Consider the following 20,042-nt stretch of genomic DNA (forward strand, 5'->3'; position numbering starts at 1 on the left):
TGGAATGGGTATTGAGATACAGAATAAGAATTATTTTTCACTGTGTATATTGCCAACATATTGTGTTGATATGTTACATTAAGAAATATATATCTATGGCATTGAAGAAAGTACAGGGTTAAGGAGCTTGCCTTGCAAATTACTGACCCGGGTTGATTCCTGACAGCCCATATGGTCCTCTAAGAACTTCTGGGAGTTATCCCTGAGCCCAAAGCCATGAATAAGCCCTGAGCACTGATAGGTTTGTCCCCAAAACAACAACTGAAGAAGAGAATTTTATCTATGGAATCCAGAACTTTGTAATTTGGGGATAAGAAGTTGAGGAAAAGAATATGATTCTAATCAGTTCGATGACAGATTTACCACTAGACAAATTTCCAAATATTGTAAATAATAATGGGACTTGAACACATCCACCCCTCCTGCCCCAAATACACAACCCAACACCACCATTTAAAATAGTTTCTTTCAATTAAGGTGACTTTACAGAAGTATGTACCCACCTGCATGTATCCAAGGGAAACAAACAATTTTCATTTAACTTTAATTTTCTAACTTACAATCATTCATTAAGAAAAAAACACCAAGGGCAGGAAAATTTTCAGTTGAAAATGTAGTAGATAGAGCAAGGTATCCTGAAAAGGTGGGATATGATGTAAGAAGGAGAAAAGGCAGAAATATTCACATAAAACCATTCCATCCAGTTCAGTATGGATATATTGGTGAAACTGAAGGCAACACCCAGAAAACTTTGCATTTGTTTTTTCATGCTCCATGAAGTTCCTTTACTAATATTCCTGTTGACTATAAACACCAATTTGTCATCCAGGACAAGGGAATCTGCATAAACCGCACATCATTGGGACTTTATCCTAACTAACAGCTTCCGTAAGCCTTGTTTCATGTCTTTGTTTCTCAGACTATAAATAAATGGGTTTAGCATTGGGGTCAGTATGGTGTAGAAAAGTGTTGCTATCCGATCCTTCACAGTATAGCTGGCCAGGGGCTGGAAATAGACATAGCTTATGCTTCCATAAAAGAGAACTACCACAGTGATATGGGAGCCACAAGTAGAGAAAGCCTTATACTTCCCAGCAGCTGAAGGAATCTTCAGAACAGTGATGAGGATTCTCAGGTAAGAAATTATGATGCACGTAAACGGGGTCATTATGACTGACAGTCCTTCTGTTTTTATCACTATCTCGTTGACAAACGTTGATGAGCAGGATATCTTTAACATCGGGTTGACATCACAGAAGAAGTGATAGATAATGTTGGAGGCACAGAAGGTGAGTCTATTGACTAAGAGAACATGGAGAAGCGAGTGAAGAAATGGGATTGTAAAGGAGATTGCCAGGAGAAGGACACAGAATTTATGGCTCATGACAGTAACGTAATGAAAGGGGTTACTGATGGCCACATAACGGTCAATGGCCATGACTCCGAGGAGGTAGCTGTCTACGTTACCAAAGAAGAAATACATCTGGATCAGACATTCACTATAGAGGATGGTCTTTGTCTCTGTTAAGAAGTTTATCAGCATTTTGGGAATAATTACTGTTGTGTAGCAAATATCAACAAAAGAAAGTACACTTAGAAAGAAGTACATGGGGGTCTGTAGGCGACTATCTGAATAGATGGCCAGGATAATGATCAAATTTCCCACCAGTGTGACCAGGTAGATGATAAGAAATATGACAAAAAGAGGTTTCTGGTCCTCAGATCTAGAGGAGAGTCCCATTAAGATGAATTCAGAAGGTCCTGTTAGGTTATTCCATCTCATGGTCTTGATTTTTCTTAAAAATAAATTAAAAAATTAACAAGCCTTGCCTGATATCATTTGAAACATACATTTATCCATCTCTAAAGCATCTCTAAAGCATTATTCTCCCACTGCTGATTTATTTGATTAAGGTAGAGAATTCAGGGTGAAATAGACTTTTGGATATCATTTTCATTTGTAAATTGAGATAATGGGGAAAGAGATTATAGATCATACTAAGGTCATAGGAGGAAATGAGGGAGCAAAGCTTACCTTTTCTATAATTTTATTCTGTTAAGTGATCATTCTGACTCATGATGCAAGGTAGAAAGAATGGGTAGTAAGAATGATTCACAGGGGAATATCTTCAAGTATTTTAGTGGATAAACTTGCGTGGATAGTTTTCAACTTTGGAATTATCTGACTCTGGAATTCACATGTCATCCCCCTATCATTGATCTTTGAGTCTATACATTGAATTTGTCATTATCTTATCACCTTTTCTTTTCCAGTGTAATAGATGTATCCTTCCTACCCTGGGTAAGAGACCTTTTGAAAAAGAAAAGATGCAGAGACATGAATCCAGCACAACAGGGATTATTTTAAAGTACATTTTGTTTATTTTAAAACTCACTCTATCTTTGGTTCCCGGTTTGTGGCCTCTGTTATTGTGTGCATCTGTGTGCAAGTGTCTGGAGATACAGTTCATTTGGTAATCCTAAATTAAGGCACACACAAGAATGGCAAATCGCTGATTATCCTCGTTCTGATTTAAAGGTGTGAATCTGTTCCCATCATCATCTCGCCCATAAATACAGTTTCCTAGGACTTACTTGGTCTTTGTCAAACACTCAGTCTTAGGTGATTCACAGTGATCTTCTCTCTGATACTGCAGCGTTTTCCCCTATCTGATAAAGCTGGAGTGACACATTCTGATTTTTGTCCTGTACGGTGTCCTCAAGTCCCTGGGGTTCAATTGGGAAGGCAATAAAAAAAAAAAAACAACCCATTATTTTAAATTATAAAAATGTATTCCTTGAGGAACAAAGAGAATCCTACTCATTTCTTCTACTCCAAGAGGCTCTGCCCTTCCCATTTCAGGTTTCCCAAAATTCTATCCAATGCCTGGATATTTCCAGCAAAAGAAACAAAAGAAAAAGAAAAAGAAATTTATGGAATGGACAAAAATACATACAATCCATTACACTTGATAAGCTTACTCTCCCAACTATAAGAAGTATGCGAATAATAGCAAGAAAACAAATGGGTCAGAATGTTGACAAGGGGTTTAAGTAGACATTTCCCTCCAAAACAATATGAAGTGTAAAGGGGACTTAGTATATATTAGAGGATGATTAGAATTCATTCTAATCAAAAAGCAAAAAGCATTGTAAGGAACCCAGGAAACTGATGTCATATTATTAGCATATTTATGGTTTTATAAGTGTATTATTCTGTTTTGGGCTGGAGCGATAGTGCAACAGGTAGGGCGTGCACCTTGCACGCGGTCAACCCAGGTTTGATTCCTCCGCCCCTCTCGGAGAGCCCAGCAAGGTACTGAGAGTATCCCGCCTGCATGGCAGAGCCTGGCAAGCTACCTGTGGCGTATTTGATATGCCAAAAACAGTAGCAACAAGTCTCACAATGGAGACATTACTGATGCCTGCTTAAGCAAATCAATGAACAATGGGATGACTGACAGTGATTATTCTGTTCTTACACCTAAACTGGAATGGTTAAGCTAAGATTCAAGAGGTTGGTTACTTTAAAACTAGGCTAAGACACAATGTTTATTTATTAAAAATATTTTTTCTTGGGGCTGGAGCAATAGCACAGCGGGTAGGGTGTTTGCCTTGCACGCAGCCGACCCGGGTTCGATTCCCAGCATCCCATATGGTCCCCTGACACCGCCAGGAGTAATGCCTGAGTGCAGAGCCAGAAATAACCCCTGTGCATTGCCAGGTGTGACCCAAAAAGCAAAATAAATAAATAAATAAATAAATAATTTTTTTCTTCTAGTCAGCTAAACATCAATTAATTTTGTCCATTGGGTTGGATATATGTCACCTAAAAAGAGCATTAGTTTAGCAAGCCAGGTCCTCTGTTCTATGTCTGTTTCTTATTGCATAGCGTATACCAGGATGGCCTTCCTTCTCCCCGGACTGTTACTTATCTCCATTATGGAGTGTGATCTTCTCACCTGAAACAAGGATGATCACGCTTCCTGAGGGTATTCTTCTCAGAGGACCACCCACTAGGTAGCCAGGGAATTTTCACATGGGAAGATCAACCAGCATTCCTGCACTTCTTGCAAGTTTACTGCAAACCTAGTAAACCGTACATTCATCTGTATTTTGAATACTATCGTATTATGATATAGCTTAATCAATGACAACTAGTTTAGCAAATTTTTTGTTTTGCTTTTGGGTCACACCCCAGCAGTGCTCAGAGCTTACTCTAGGCTCTGCACTTAGGGATCACTCCTGGTAGTGCTTGAGGGATCATATAAGGTGCTGGGGATTGTACCCAGGTCAGCTGTGTGCAGAGGCAAGTGCCTTAATTGCTATACTGTTGCCCTTTGAGTGAACGTTTCTTTTAGAGAATATAACAAAACTAGATTATGAAACTACTATGACTATGATATTTTATTTTTCTTTGACCTAATTTAAAATGTTCCTATTGAAGTATGGGTCATTTTCATTAAAAAGAACTATTTTATTTTCATTATCAAGAAAGCAATAGATAAATATTGGCAAGAACCTGGTAACTGAAATTTTATCCTTAAATTAAGACAAGTATTATTCCATTTGAATTGGAATATTATCAGTTTACAAAAAACTTACTGGGAAAGAGAAAGTGTTTAAAATTGCTTTCCTGAGTAAGACATGATTTTTAAAAATTGCTTTTATCACTTATTCCAATGGTGCCCTGGTTTTTAAATCATTAAATGCATATTTTATCTTAGTAACTCTGATAGAAATCTAACAAAATATTTTTCAAAATTAAAGTAACATTTCATTAAAACATTATGTTTCAGTTACATATCATAGAAAAATGTGATTTCTTAGAGCTACATGGTGTATAGATACCACTGTATATATGTATCATAGCTTCTCAATCCATTCATTTGTATTTGGGTGTTTGGATTATTTCCATATAGTAATTATTGTACTAAGTGTGTTAATGAACATTGGGATATCATGCTGAGTAAAATCAGTTATAAGGAAATTATAAGGAAACGGAGGGATACAGAATGATCTCTCATATGTGGGACTTAATGATACACAGCAAGGTAGCAACAAAAGCCCAACGGCAACAGAATGGAAGAATTGATCCATAAATGATTTGGGGGGATGGGGAGACTGGGAGGGAGGAGTCTTGTGGTTATTGGTGATGGGTGTGGTTTTGAAATTACATGCATGAGAAACCACTTTTTTTTTTTTTTTTGCTTTTTGGGTCACACTTGGCGATGCTTACTCCTGGCTCTGCACTCAGGAATCACTCCTGGAGGTGCTCAGAGGACCATATGGGATGCGGGAATCGAACCCGGGTTGGCCGTGTGCAAGGCAAATGCCCTACCCTCTGTGCTATCGCTCTAGCCCCGAGAAACCATTTTTAATAGCACTGCAAACCACAGAATCTCAATAAAAATAAAAAGAAATAAAATGTGTATGGAAAGAAGGCTAAAAGAACTAGAATAAATAGTTTGGAAAAGAAAAATAAAAAAAACTCAACATGTGTTCCCTATGGAAAGTCCAAATTATCCTTCACTTACATTGATCCCCTTCGTCTCCATCATCTACCTCTTTCGCTTTCTTTGCCTTCTGGTAACTATCACTGTAGCACTATCATTCCGTTGCTCATCGATTTGCTCAAGCGGACACCAGTAACATCTCCATTGTGAGATTTGTTACCATTTTTGGCATATTGGATACGCCATGGGTAGCTTGCCAGGGTCTGCTGTGCGGGTGGGATACTCTGCCGTGCGGGTGGGATACTCTCAGTAGCCTGCCGGGCTCTCCGAGAGGGATGGAGAAATCGAACCTGGGTCAGCCACATGCAAGGCAAACTCCCTACCCTCTGTGTTAGCTCTCTTTTCCTGGTAACTATAATTGATCTTAAATCTAAAAATTTATTTTTGACTTTTTCCACTAGGAGAAGCCCATGTTCTCTCTTCAGCATATATCTCTTTCTCTGCTTTAACTTTTTCTGCTCTGGAAAATCTTGTGTTTTCTTTTAAATACATATTCCTTTCATTCTCTCTTCTCTGTTTTGGTAATGTGAGATTGGTATGATTAAGTTCACTTGATCATTTTCAGTTTTTTAGTCTTCTAACTCAAATTTGAGGTGGGAGAACATTTGACAAAAATTATCTGCCTCAAGTCTTTGGGAGAAGTTTCTTTATTTTTGAACTTTATTTATTTATTTTTTGCTTTTTGGGTCACACCCAGCAATGCTCATGGGTTATTCCTGGCTCTGCACTAAGGAATTACTCCTGGGGTGCTCAGGGGACCATATGGGGTGCTGGGAATCGAATCCGGGTTGGCTTCATGCAAGGCAAATGCCCTACCCACTGTACTATTGCTCCAGCCCCCTTTAGGAGAAGTTTATAGAAAGTAAATAGAGTTGTTACAAAAGCAAGTATATGCTTTACATTTACAAAATAAATGTATTGCATTTTAAATGATTTCATTTTGATGGACTAAAATTCTTTTTCTTTGCACTGAATTTTGGTCATTCTTAACTACTAGTTTGATTTTCTAAGCAGTAACAGTTTCTTTGGTGTAGGTCACTGGTGAAACATATGTGTATATACCTAATTCATGATTTTTCACAATGCTTAATCTGTATCAATAGTGTACATCAGCATTCTGTTTTAAAATGAAATCAGGATCAAGTTCCAATTTTCATATAATCACATTTTTCAGCGTAATGTTTCACTCCCTTGTGAAACTTATTTAAATAAAAATTTTCAAGGATACTAGTTCTAAAATAGACAATCAAAATGGCTAGATAAAATCTAGTATAAGGATGCAGTTGAGTAGAGGCAGAAAATGAGGAAGACACTGAAGATTATACAGGAAACATAACCATAGAGTTGTCCAGGGCTGGAGATACAATACAGTGGGTTTAGAGCTTGCCTTGCATGAAGCTGACCCAGCTTTGATTCCCCACATCCCGTTGGTACCCTGAGCCTGCCAGGATTGATGTCTGAGTGCAGATCCAGGATTAACCAAGAAAAACAGACCAATAAAACTATCCTCTGCTCTTATAAAACCTCATGCCTTGCAGCTAATTTGCTTCAGTTAAGATATTTGTGCTAAGATATAGACTAGATGTTCAACGACAGATGAATGGATCATGAAAATGTGGTATATATACACAATGGAATACTATGCAGCTGCAAGGAATGATGAAGCCATGTAATTTGCTGCAAAGTGGTTGGAACTGGAAGATACTATGTTGAGTGAAGTTAGTCAGAAGAAGAAAGACAAATACAGGATGATCTCACTTATCTTTGGAATATATAGTAGTGGATGAGGAAATGTATTATAGTAAATGGGGGAGGCTAGATCACCCTTGACCCCAGTGTATAGAGAGGACAGAGAAGGAAAGAAATCAAGGGGTGCGGGCAGTGGAGAAGGGAAGGAGAAGTATTGTGTGAACAGACATCAGAGCTTCAGTTATACCAGTGATATGAGTGAGTGGTATGGCTATATATCTGAAACACAAACTCAACAAAGTGAAAAATAGCTCTAAGCTGCAACCACTGAAACGTAATGTGCCTATCAAACTGACAGACAGTGTTGGTTTGGGAGATGGGGTGGGAGGGAATCAGGGAACATTGGTGTCGGGAAGTTGACACTGGTAGTGGAATTGTATTGAAATATACATGCGTAAAACTTAACTCTCACTTTGTAAATCACAGTTTTTTAATAATAATGATCTTTGTACTAATCATTGTATCACTGTCATCCCTTTAATAATTGATTTGCTCATGCGGGCGCCAGTAACGTTTCTATTTGTCCTAGCCCTGAGATTTTAGCAGCCTCTCTTTACTCTATCTTCCCAGTTGTGCCACATTGGAGGCTCTTTTAGGGTAAAGGGAATGAGACCCATCATTGTTACTGTATTTGGCATATCAAATATCAATTTGGCATATCGAATACACCACGGAGAGCTTGCCAGGCTCTGCTCTGCAGGCAGGATGCTCTCAGTACCTTGCCAGGTTCTCTGAGAGGGAGAACTAGGCTATAAGAGGTTGGGTGCTTCTGGGAGCTTTGTTTAATTGTCTGTGGATCTTGGCCATTGATGGGATTACATGGAACCAGGGGAAGTTTACGGGTGTGGCTGCCAAGCTACTGGAAAATGGGGGGTCTGGGTGGCAGAGGCCCAGTCCCGATCCAAACAGGCTTGGAGATCTCAGCCCCCGGTCCCACACACCTGGGTTCCTCTGCCGGTTCCTTCATGTGTGAGGCTTGTCCAAATGTGTGGAGAGGGGCCTTGAACATGACTGTGGCTGGGTTCTGGAGGTCTTTTGATGCCAGGGCTCTGCTCAGGGGGGAGGGAAACTCAACCTGCCCTGCTCCGAGGGGCCCTGGTGAAGACAGCCAGGCATGGGGGCAAGAGACTTTGTACTAATAGCAAATATAAATTACAGAAAAAATACAATGGAAATATGACTTCTTAAGATGATGAAATGGGAATCAATTTTCTCTTGAGGTTTCTCCTTGTCCAATTATTTATATTATATAAGAATAAAGTGTCCCATGAAGAGTAAACCTTCTTATAAACACAACAGTTTTGTATACACTTTAGGTAATTTGCTTCAATGAGATCTAAGTTTAGGGAAGAATAGACAGATTCCTGAGTTACAGGCCCAATTGTTAAAGCAAAGTAGAAGGGCTCAGCCCATTCTAATGAGTATTTCATCTTAACACAATGGAATCTCATGGGATAAGTAGAATCCCAGAGTGAGCTTATGTAAGTGAGGTTGCTTTATTGGGATAAGATTCCCTATAGAAAGACTTTTAAGGAAAATGTGTAATAGAGTATTTTTAATTTTATGAGAAAGCTGTGAAGAAGCAGCACAGAGCCACACAGAGTTCTAAGCATGGTGTATGATATTAGATACGGAGGAAAGGTGAGAACGAGGTTATATTCTTCACTAATATTAAATATAAAGGGAATTAATAATAAATTATAATAGTATAGATAAATTGTGACATTGATACCAAGAAGATAGAAGAATAGAATAAGGTACAAATGCTATAATAGAAATAAGCAATGTGATGGATGAAATTTTAATTATAACTTTTTAAGTAAAAATATGAAGGCTCAAATAAAGAATATTATCACGTAATAAGAAAGGGTGTAGAAGACATTTCAGATTACAACTACAAGAGGTATATGACAAGACTATTTTCACGAGTTTGGGAAATCTATTCTTGAGACAAAAAGAGTTTCTAATTTATATATTTCATGTTCAGTTTTTGTGATTATTCCTGGCTACAGATGAGATGCTAGGACTATAACTTAGACCCATAAGGCAATAAATAGAGTTCTTAGCACTTATATTAAAAATGAGGGCGAGTCATACATCATTGATGTTTTCATCAAAGAACAGTGACAGGAATAAGCAGGATGAGGGCTTTATACTCAGCTTGTTCCCTTATCCACAACTCCAGAAGTCCCTGAAGCAATAAGTGGGAGCCAGGAAGCAGAGAATTTTGAAATTTCTTTCATTAAGCTTTTCCTTTAAGGATTCTTTTGAATTTTGCTCTCCAGATTTCAGTTCAGTTTACCAATGGGAACTGTTGAGCTCTGTATATGTGTAATTCCTATCTCTCCTCAACGACGAGTCCTCTCTGTCTTCCTCTAGTTTCAGCATCCTTGACTCATCAAACATGCCTGAACAGGACCAAGAGAACTCAGGCACTCTCAGGACCAATATTGAGATATTGGAAAGCAGGAAAGAGAAATGAATTTTGAAGTCTATCAAGGAGAGCACTACAATTGCTCTTTTTTCCTCTAATTGTATATAACTCACTTAAAATGCAATTTATTATGCTTGGAAGAAATGGGACTCATTACATTCTTATCCTCAGGATCTCAAATCTACACTCTGCCAGTCTTTCCTTTTTAGAAACTATTTTTTCTCATTTTTTTCCTTATGAAGGGATTTGTCCCATTTCCGCGTTTCCAACTCTTCTTCTCTCTTACCTTCATCTACACCTCTATGTAGACACTTTTATCCTGTCATTGTCTTGAGTGAATAACAGCATTGCAGCAGTTTATAGTTTGAACAGTAACCATGGAAACTGAGAAGAATGCAAGAAGAAATCAGAATCAAAATCACAGACTTTGGAAAATGTAAGTTTCATCTAATTTTTAAATTCCTACTTAATCATAATTAGGGTAAAGGAAACATCTTGATGGATGTCCTTAAAATAAATTTTACCTTTTATTGGTGATAGTGGTGTGCTAGAGCGATAGCACAGTGGTAGGGCGTTAGGCTTGCACGAGGCTAACCCGGGTTCGATTCCTCCATCTCTCTTGGAGAGCCCAGCAAGCTACCGAGAGTATCTTGCCCATACGGCAGAGCCTGGCAAACTACCCATGGCATATTCAACATGCCAAAAACAGTAACAAACAAGTCTCACAATGGAGACATTACTGGTGCCTGCTCGAGCAAATCGATGAGCAACGGGATGACAGTGACAGTGACAGTGACAGTGGTGTGTTAGTGATAATTATGGTGAATTTACTATTTTAGTATGTCAATTTCTCAGGAATTGACATGTTTTTTGACTATGGTGAAATTTGTGTTGGGGGATATTAGAAGGAATCTAACCTTTATCCTTGTGTTGAGCATAGGTGAGAAATATTCCACATTTTATTTTTCTGCTTATTTATCCTATTGAAATTTTATGATTGTGAAATATAATACATTTATTCTAGAAGTATAGATTTTGAAAAGAACAATAGATTAAAAAATCCTTCTATAAATCCACTAGAAGGAAATTACCTGTCAATTTTGGAGCCTATTTTCTCATGGTCGTTTTATTACATGTCTGTGAATTACGATGACATTATCTATACATATCTAAACTCAATAATAAAAAGGAAGTAGTTGATTTTTAGTGTTTCCCAAGTGTGCTGTGAAGGAGAGGGGATTTCAGCAGAACAGACTGCCCATCTTGGCGGGAACCCGAGATCTAAAGGGAGTCAAGTCCCAGGAGGATGGAGGAGAAAAGCAGGGAGGGAATTAATCAAAATGAAAGTCTGTGCACACTACAAAGAAACTAGCCTCACCCACAACCATCTCAAGATTCAGGAAATAAAATAGTGAATAGCTTATTCCCCATAAAAATGTATATGGTTCTTCTCCTAAAGAGAAGAAATTCAGGCATCTAAAATTACTAATAGTTTTCAGAGCAAAGCTCCCCCTTTTGTTAGTGACAAATAGAGGAAGGGCAAGTTTGCTACTGATCATGATCCTACGTGTGGGTGTGTTAACCAAGTAAATTATGGGCTAATTCCACAACATATGGAATATTATACTGTACATGTAATAAACACATTAATATTTTTCCAATGATACCTTAAAGCTAAAAGAAAAGAAAAAGGTTTTATCAAAATAATAGTATACTATGGCAAAGGAGCAAAATATAAAATAAAGAATACACATAAAATACATGATTGCAAGGACTTATCCAGAATTTTTTTCCTTGTTACACAATGAATTCCATAAAATAAAGAACCATGTAAAAGTTGCTGGAGCAATAGCACAGCAGGTAGGGTGTTTGCCTTGCATGTGGCCGACTCAGGTTCGATTCCTCCATCCCTCTCGGAGAGCCCGGCAAGCTAGCGAGAATACCCCACCTGCAAGGCAGAGCCTGGCAAGCTACCCATGGTGTATTCAGTATACCAAAAACAGTAACAAAAAGTCTCACAATGGAGACGTTACTGGTGCCTGCTAGAGCAAATCCATGAACAACGGGACGACAGTGAAGTGCAGTGCTACAGTAAAAGTTCTGTATTTCTGATCTGTCAATTGAGAGATTGTAAGCTAACAGTAAATAAACTGGAATAAAGTAAAGAGTGAGAGATGAGTGAATGCAGAGAAAGTTTATAGCAAAAGAAAGAAAATCATTATCATTATTCATCATCATCATCATCATCATCATCATCATCATCATCATCATCATCATTATCCTGTTGATCTTTGAATTTCTCGAGCAGTCTCAGTAACATCTCCATTCATCCTAGCCCTGAGATTTTAGAAGCCTCTCTTTATTTCTCCTTTCCAATGGTTGCGCATTGGAGGCTCTTTCAAGGTCAGGGGAATGAGAGCCATCATTGTTACTGGTTTTGGCATATGAATACACCATGGGGAGTTTGTGAAACTCTCCCATGTGGGCAGGAAACTCTCAGTAGTTTGCCGGTTTCTCTCAGAGGGCAAACTAGGCTAAAAGATGTCGCGTGGCTGCATCTTTTTTTATTTTTCAAAAAAAAAGAAAATAATCTAAAAAAAAATAACAAACCCCCTACTTCAAAAACTAGGCAGACTTATGCAAAAATAAAAAATGTGTCTCCTATGAGCTCTTCTAGACTATACTTAGCGTTATTTGATCCTAATAGTCTCTTTTTACAGGTGACGTGGGACATAGCTTATGGCCTCTAGAAACAGGACTGACGTGACTGAATTTGTCCTATTGGGACTTTCCAGCAGGCAAGAAATGCAGCCAGTTGTTTTTGGGATTGTCCTTGCCATGTACTTGGTAGCAGTTATGGGAAATTTTCTATTAGTTAGTGTTGCCCTCTCGGACCCCAAGCTTCAGACCCCCATGTACTTCTTGCTCAGCCAGCTTTCCTTCATTGACATCTTTCTGACGACTATCACCATTCCCCAGATGCTGGTGCATACATTGTCTGCCAACAGAACCATTTCCTTTAACTGCTGCATGACCCAGCTGTTCTTCTTTATGGCTGTGGGAAGTATGGAAGGTCACTTGCTGGCTGCCATGGCCTACGACCGCTATGTTGCCATCTGCGACCCTTTAAGATATTCTGCCATTGTGAGCCGCCACCTCTGTCTTCGCATCACCTTGACCTCCTGGGTGGTTGTCAGTCTCAACAGCCTGCTCTATTGCGTGCTGGTCACCCGTTTAACCTTCTGTGGCAACCAAATCACTCACTTCTTCTGTGACATTACGCCTTTGCTGAAGCTTTCCTGCACCCGGCCCGTGGTCAATGAAATGCTCATATTCACCGAGGGCGTGGCGGTGGTCATCAGTCCCTTCTTCTTCATCTTGGGCTCCTATGCCCGCATCGGTGCTGCCATAGCCCGCATGCGCTCAGCCGCTGCCCTGCGCAAGGCCCTGTCTACTTGTAGTTCCCACATCGTGGTGGTGGTGCTCCTGTATGGCACAGTGACGCGCATGTATCTCAAGCCCTCTTCCAGCTACGACTTGAGTCAGGACCGCCAGGTGGCCATCTTTTACACGGTAGTTATCCCGATGCTCAACCCACTGATCTACAGCCTAAGGAACCAGGATGTTAAGAGAGCACTGAGAAGGCTTTTCAGGAAACTGCCTTTCTGGAAACTTCCAACCTAATTCTCAGACAAATAGAGAATGGCAGCACATCCCCTCACTTCAAGGATTTAAGGACAGTCTTAAAAATGTCCTAGACATTTCTTAAGTGTCTTAAAAATGACATGGCCTAGGACATGCTAGTTGTAAATAAGTATGGCCTGAAGACTGTGATCATTCTAGGGCTGGTGTGGCAATACTGTGTTACAGAGAGAAAGCAGCACAACTTGAATGCCACTGGACACAAGAGTGAGTTTTGAATAAATAGCAGAAGAAGAGCCTTGTTCTCTATTAAAACATTGTAGGACTTTTATGATTTTTCCCACTTGTATCACTTGTATCCCTTGTCATCCCGTTGATCTTCGATTTGCTCGAGCGGGTGCCAGTAATGTCTCCATTCGTCTCTGTTGCGTACTAGTGTAGCCCAGTGGCATCTGTTCACTCCAGAAACACAAAGAGCCTCAAACCATTTGTTCAGAGTCTTGACAAAGTCTGGCCATCTTGTAGGTGGGTGGCCACGTGGTCTTTTGATGTCTCATGGAATCCAGTCAGTAATAGCTCTAGTCCAGCAGTCATCTCTAAATCACATTACATGTCCGGCCCATCTGATTTTTGATGCCTTGGCAAATGAGACAGCGTCCCTGATTCTTGATCGACGAAAGTTGGAACTCCAGATTCCTTCTCTCACTTGAGTGAAACATGATACTCCATGCATAGGTCTTTTGATTCCTCTTTGGGATACCCAAATAGAGTTCTCATCCTGGTTTTGTAGGGCCCAGGTCTCTGAGGCATATGTTATTGCAGGAAGAATGGTGGAGTTGAAATGATGTGCCAGGAGCCGGAAGTACTTTGTCATCTTAACCACTTCTTTGACATTCTTGAAGGCGTTCCATGTCGCTCTCTTCCTCCTGCACAGCTCAGGTGCCAGGTTGTTTGTCATGTTGAATTCTCGACCTAGGTACGCATAATTTTCCCCATAATTTTAAAAAGGTTTCAACTCAGTTATAATGAGCAATCAATACTTATAGTCACTAAATTGTTCCATTTTTAAACATTTCTATTTTTCAATAAAGGAGAGTATATACCATTGGTAATGAAGGCTAGAGGAGAGCATCAGTGTACTGGATCTAACATCAGAAATATCTGGTCATATATGAGACAAATGGGAAATAGGCATATTTGTGAACTTGACACAATTTGTAATGTAGAAAGAAGGATAAATAATGGGCTGTGAAAATGAGTTGAATTGTTATGCCATTTATAAATAATGGAAAAAGAATGCTGTGCTGTGAAAATGGATAGAATTATGCCATTTTTATGTAGAGGTCTCTGTGGAAGTGGAGGTTTTGTGTATTTTTACCAAATCAATAGCTGTTCTAGTCATGCTAATTTTATGATTATATCTATTCTGATCAATCTATTATTTAGGTAGCTGTTTCCATAATTCTTTAGGTGTGTGGAGAAGTCTTGATTTACCTGGAGATTCTTATTCAGCTGAGATTGTGGTATGGAATCTAAATTTCAAACGAGCATATAGGCACTGTTGATGTCGCTTGTCCAGGGAATGAGTAGAAGTGACTTAAACCAGAGGTTGGAAAATCTGTACTGATGCCTGCTTTTGTAAATAACCCAGTTTTGGAGTACTGGTGGGAATAAAAGAGTGTGTGGATAGAGCACTGTGAAGGGTTCATACTTTAATGTGTAGATTTGGAAAGTCAGTAGGAAAAGAAGTTGATCTGGGAATTAATAAAAATAAAAAAGATAATTTTGGTGTATCAGAATCCTAAATAAAAGTATTTTTCTTTTTTTGTTTGTGGGCAATATTTGACAGTATTATGGGCTGTTCCTGACTCAGTGTCTGAAGTTACTCCTAATGGTGTTTGAAGAGATTAAATGGGATTCACCTTGAAGTATGTGAATATGTATGTTAATATTCTTTCCCAAATACATCACTTTGAGCTATCTTTCTGGTTCCATGAGTATACAAGTTAGTATTTTTATGTAGTTTAAAGGTAATTAATGAGAAGAAATCGTTGATTCTTACATTTGGGAACAAATAGATTATTGGAAATATTTATATAAAGTATAACGAGAAAATCCTAATTGTTTTTATTATACTATTCTCAGAAATTATGGCTATGATCACAGATACTTCATTTATTTTCATGAGGACAAACTATTTTTATTGCTTTCTGAAAATACTTTAATAATTAATAATGAGTTGGCTTATGACAAGTAAAACTTTTCATAAAGTGGTTAATTCTTTGTGATGCTCAGAGCTTACTCCTGGCTCATGCTCAGGGATCACTTCTGACAGGCCTCAGAGAACTTAAGTGGTATCTTGGAATGAACCTGAATCAGTTGCATGAAGTCAAGTGCCTTATCCACTGCACTGTCTCTCTAGCCCTGGAAACACTTAATTCTTGAGATATTACTAACTTATAACATTACACAAGTTTTTATGTTATTATACACAACGTACCATGATATTTGTCTATATGAAAAGTGTTCATCACAATTAGTCTAGTTAACAGGCACCAACACAATTTTTTTGTAAGGAGAGCTTTTAAGATCTACTGTCTTAATAATTTTCATGCATATGTTACAGTATTATTAACTATAGTCACAAATCTTATATATAATATCTTTATACATTTTTAATTTTGTAATTGGAAGTTGGAAACTTCCAATTTCTTCCACCCATATCACTCTCTGCCTTCCACCAGAAGTCACCAAGCAAAATTTCTGCTGAGAAATCCATTAGGAGGTTCCCTTGTCTGTAATATCTTTTTTATTATTGCCTTAAAATCATCTCATTGCCTTCTGGTAACTTGGCTACTGTGTCTTGCATTATAACCTTTTGGTTGAGAAGGTGACTTTTAGGTTGCTGGTTGAGTTTCATGAATATGTATGTTAATATTCTTTTCTAAATTTGGGACTTTGTGTCAGCCATGTTTTTTTTTTTTAAATAAACTCTTCATCCCTTTCCATTTATATTCTCCATTTGGGACTTTCATAATGCATATGTTATTTCTTTTTTGTGATATCCCATAAGTGATTTACAAAGTTGTTCAGAATAGAGTTGTTTCAGGTTTATGATATTCCAACAACCCCACCAGGCATTTATTATACTTGCTCATTGCTAATGTAACAGTAGACTAGCTAGGTGGGCTGGAGCGATAGCACAGCGGTTGAGTGTTCGCCTTTCATGCCGCCAACCTGAGTTTGATTCCTCCGCCCCTCTTGGAGAACCCGGCAAGCTACCAAGAGTATCGAGCAGCAGAGCCTGGCAAGCTACCTGTGCATATTGGATATGCCAAAAACAGTAACAATAAGTCTCTCAATGAGAGACGTTACTGGTGCCCGCTCGAAGAAATCGTTGAGCAACGGGATGACAGTGACAGAGACAGCTCATTGCTAGTTAAAGCAAGTCCAAAATCAATAGGTTTAAGACCTGCCCTTGGTGAAGATAGGATAATGATGGTAATGGAAGAAAGAATTGTAAATAAATATGCCAACCATAATTAATCTAATCAACCAAAAGCCCATGGGTTTGCCTGTAAATATCTCTACATTTTTCATAATCATGAATAATAGCATATTAAACAATATATATACTTAATCTGTATACATACATATTCATCAATATTATATATTTCATATGTTTCCTGAAGGTAAATCCTAGAAGAAAAAAGGCATCATCTAAAATCAAAATTGTTGGATGGAATAGTCCAATTTACTCTTCAAACTTGTCCAATTCATTGGTGGAACTGGGGAGTCCAATGTTAAATGAGTCGGTCAGAAGGAGAAAGACAAATACTCAATACTGCCCTATGGTAGACTAGCAAGACAAAGGAATGGAAGATATCACTCTGAGCAAACCATCAACTTCAGATTTCAGAAATGAGAGTTCCAAGAAAATTTAGGAATTTGGTGGTGGGAGGTGGGGAGAGGAGGCAAAGTGTTGGTAAGTAGGGCATTGATCAGGACACTGTGGTATAGAGGTGACATAACCATATACATTAGAACCTTAAAATCCAACATAATAGTAAGCACTGTAGTCCCAAACTACAAGAATTGAATTTTAAAGATGAATTTGTGAAAGGAGGCGGGTGGAGATTTCAAGAAACCTTGGGAAATTGGTGGAGTGGTGATGAAATAGTGGTGGGTTTGGAATTGAAACTTGGTATGCCTGAAACTCCATTATTTTGTTTTTGGGCCACACATGATGGTGGGCAGGGCTTATTACTGACTCTGAATTCAGGGATCACTTCCTAGCGTGGCTTGAGGAGCATATGAGATGCTAGGAATCAAACTCAGGTTGGTCATATGCAAGGCAAACTCCCTGACCACTGTACTATTACTCTAGCCCTCACGTTCCACTGTAAACCATCGTGCCTATATTAAGACCATTTGATGTTAGATTAATTTATTTTTGTATTTTTTACCCTAAAAATATTCTTTCAGAGGGAACAGAGGGATTCTTAGAAGTCAATTAATACTTAATATGTTCACATCATTAAGAGGTAAAGCTAATGAGATGTTGAATAATAAGGAGGATTGGTAGTGAAACTGCCACCTAAAGAGGAAGAAAAAGGAAGGTGGGTCAATGAGGCAAGAAAGATAAAGAGGAAACAGAAAAAAGAAAATATTCTATATGTTAGATACTTTCTAGAAAATGTAAAGAACTATAGTTAATAAAAAATTGGTTCGACAGCACAGCGAGTAGGGCGTTTGCCTTGCACGCGGCCAACCCAGGTCCAATTCATCTGTCCCTCTTGGAGATCCCGGCAAGCTACTGAGTATTTTGCCTGCATGGCAGAGCTTGGCAAGCTACCCATGGCATATTCAATATGCCAAGAACAGTAACAACAAGTCTCACAATGTAGATGTTACTGGTGCTTGCTTGAGCAAATCGATGCGCAATGGAACAACAGTGCTACATTATCTTTTATATAAGTCCTAGGGAACTGTTTGCCTTGGAAGAATTTATTACTTGGGTGCAGCCAAAATGGGAGTAGTTTTTTAAACCAATGTCAAGAGTGTAAAATTTGAGCAATACTTAAAAGTAGGTTGCCAGAATATCTTCTTCCATGGCATTGTACAACAATATCAAAACTTTGTTCCTTCTGAACCCAGTGTCATAATATCTCATATAATATATAGGAAAAAATTATCCAGAGATTTGGATCAAATCAGGCCACACTAACAACTTTTTCTCCATGTTTTAGATAACTTTCCTAACATTTTCCTTTCAGTGTCAGAAAACGTCCCTCTGCAATGATGAAATGGAAGAGTCAAGATTTTATTAGGCTCTTGGAACTACTCTCCATGTTCAACATGGATTGTTAAACTGAACAGATAACCCCCACATATCAACGATATCAATACAGCAGCATGCTGAGAAGGGGTTATCCCTGAGCATTGTAGCTTTGAAAAATGGTTAAGAAAATGACAGTTGGAAAACTGTGATTGTGCTTAATTATGAAACATCTGTTAACTACTGACTATATAATAGGTATTTGTCATTATGCCCCACTTCCCCTATTGGAATAGTTCCCCCATTTCATAGTTTATTTTGGTGGAGGTAGAATCTTCCTTCAATTTACAGAAAACAAAGTATCAGTATGGCTTTCCTTGTTGAAAGCTAGAGCCTGGAGTTTTGGCTAGTCACCATTACATACGATTTTTAATTAAACACTATTGATGCAACAACTAAGACTCGGGCAGTTCTTTCTGAAAGTGTTCTGATATTTTAAATTTTAATTAACTTTTCCTTTCCCTTTGTTGATTTTTGATGACGGGTCAGGTGTGACCATACCCATTTCAATGCTTTCCAAGAGTCATGCACTTGGTTAAGATGTTCATGAACTTGGTTATGGTACTTTAAGGGATCACATACTTAGTTGTGGTGCCTGTTGGGTGGGGAAGGGGTTGGGTGATTTTACTTGTGGTACTTGCACACACTTGATTTTCAGAGATTGCACAGTCAGAGCTGGGGATCTTAATAGGTTCTGCTTCTGGGATCACACTCAGCACTGTGGTGTATTATTATTTTGGGAGAATATATACTTTTGAACTTAAAACTGCAAAGCCAGTGCTTGGCCATCTGAGCTATTTCTAGTCCCCTGGTCACTTCTGGTTTTGAGCGTGCCCAGTGACTCTGCCCATCCCTATTGCCGGTAGTGTTGGTGAGGGTCTAAGCAGCAGTGAGCAGAGTTTGATGACCTTATTAGACTAGCTCAGGGATATGATTTTTACTCTTGTTCTGATTGTGACATTTGCTATTTTTGTCTATTTTTACTGAGCCTGGTTGATTATCTTTCATGAAAATTCATGACTTCCATATATGCTTTCAATAACCTTATTTTCTCCATGAATCAAGCAGAACTTGTGTCTGTAATTGTGCATCTCAGAACTCTTAAGGTTACAGCCTTGGTGTTTAATGGCATGCTCAGATAATACCCTTAGTTATAATTAAAGTCATCCTACTTTTTATATTAAGCTCACAGTGCCTATATTTTGTATTATTAAAGGGATACTTCAGGACACTAATGAAAAAGCCCCATGGGATGTATCTAATTTAGATATTTCTCGGAAGTTGTAAAAGAAGTCTGTCTGTGATGTTCAACTTGTCAAGCCCCCAAATCAACAGGTAAACTCTGAAACTGTGCTTTGGGGTT

General features: G+C 38.5%; 2 protein-coding genes across 2 annotated transcripts; one reads left to right on the forward strand and one right to left on the reverse strand.

The window, feature by feature from the left end:
* Positions 1-856: 856 nt before the first annotated feature.
* Positions 857-1,786, reverse strand: LOC101551234 (olfactory receptor 1L1-like). The gene has a single exon (XM_004613345.3). The coding sequence runs from the start codon at positions 1,781-1,783 to the stop codon at positions 857-859; it is 927 nt and encodes a 308-aa protein (XP_004613402.2). The 5' UTR covers positions 1,784-1,786.
* Positions 1,787-12,438: 10,652 nt separating this feature from the next.
* Positions 12,439-13,383, forward strand: LOC101557357 (olfactory receptor 1361-like). Its single transcript, XM_004613512.2, has one exon. The coding sequence runs from the start codon at positions 12,439-12,441 to the stop codon at positions 13,381-13,383; it is 945 nt and encodes a 314-aa protein (XP_004613569.2).
* The last annotated feature ends 6,659 nt before the right edge of the window (positions 13,384-20,042 follow it).

The sequence above is a fragment of the Sorex araneus genome, chromosome 1, assembly GCF_027595985.1.
Source record: "Sorex araneus isolate mSorAra2 chromosome 1, mSorAra2.pri, whole genome shotgun sequence".
NCBI classification, from domain to species: Eukaryota; Metazoa; Chordata; class Mammalia; order Eulipotyphla; family Soricidae; genus Sorex; species Sorex araneus.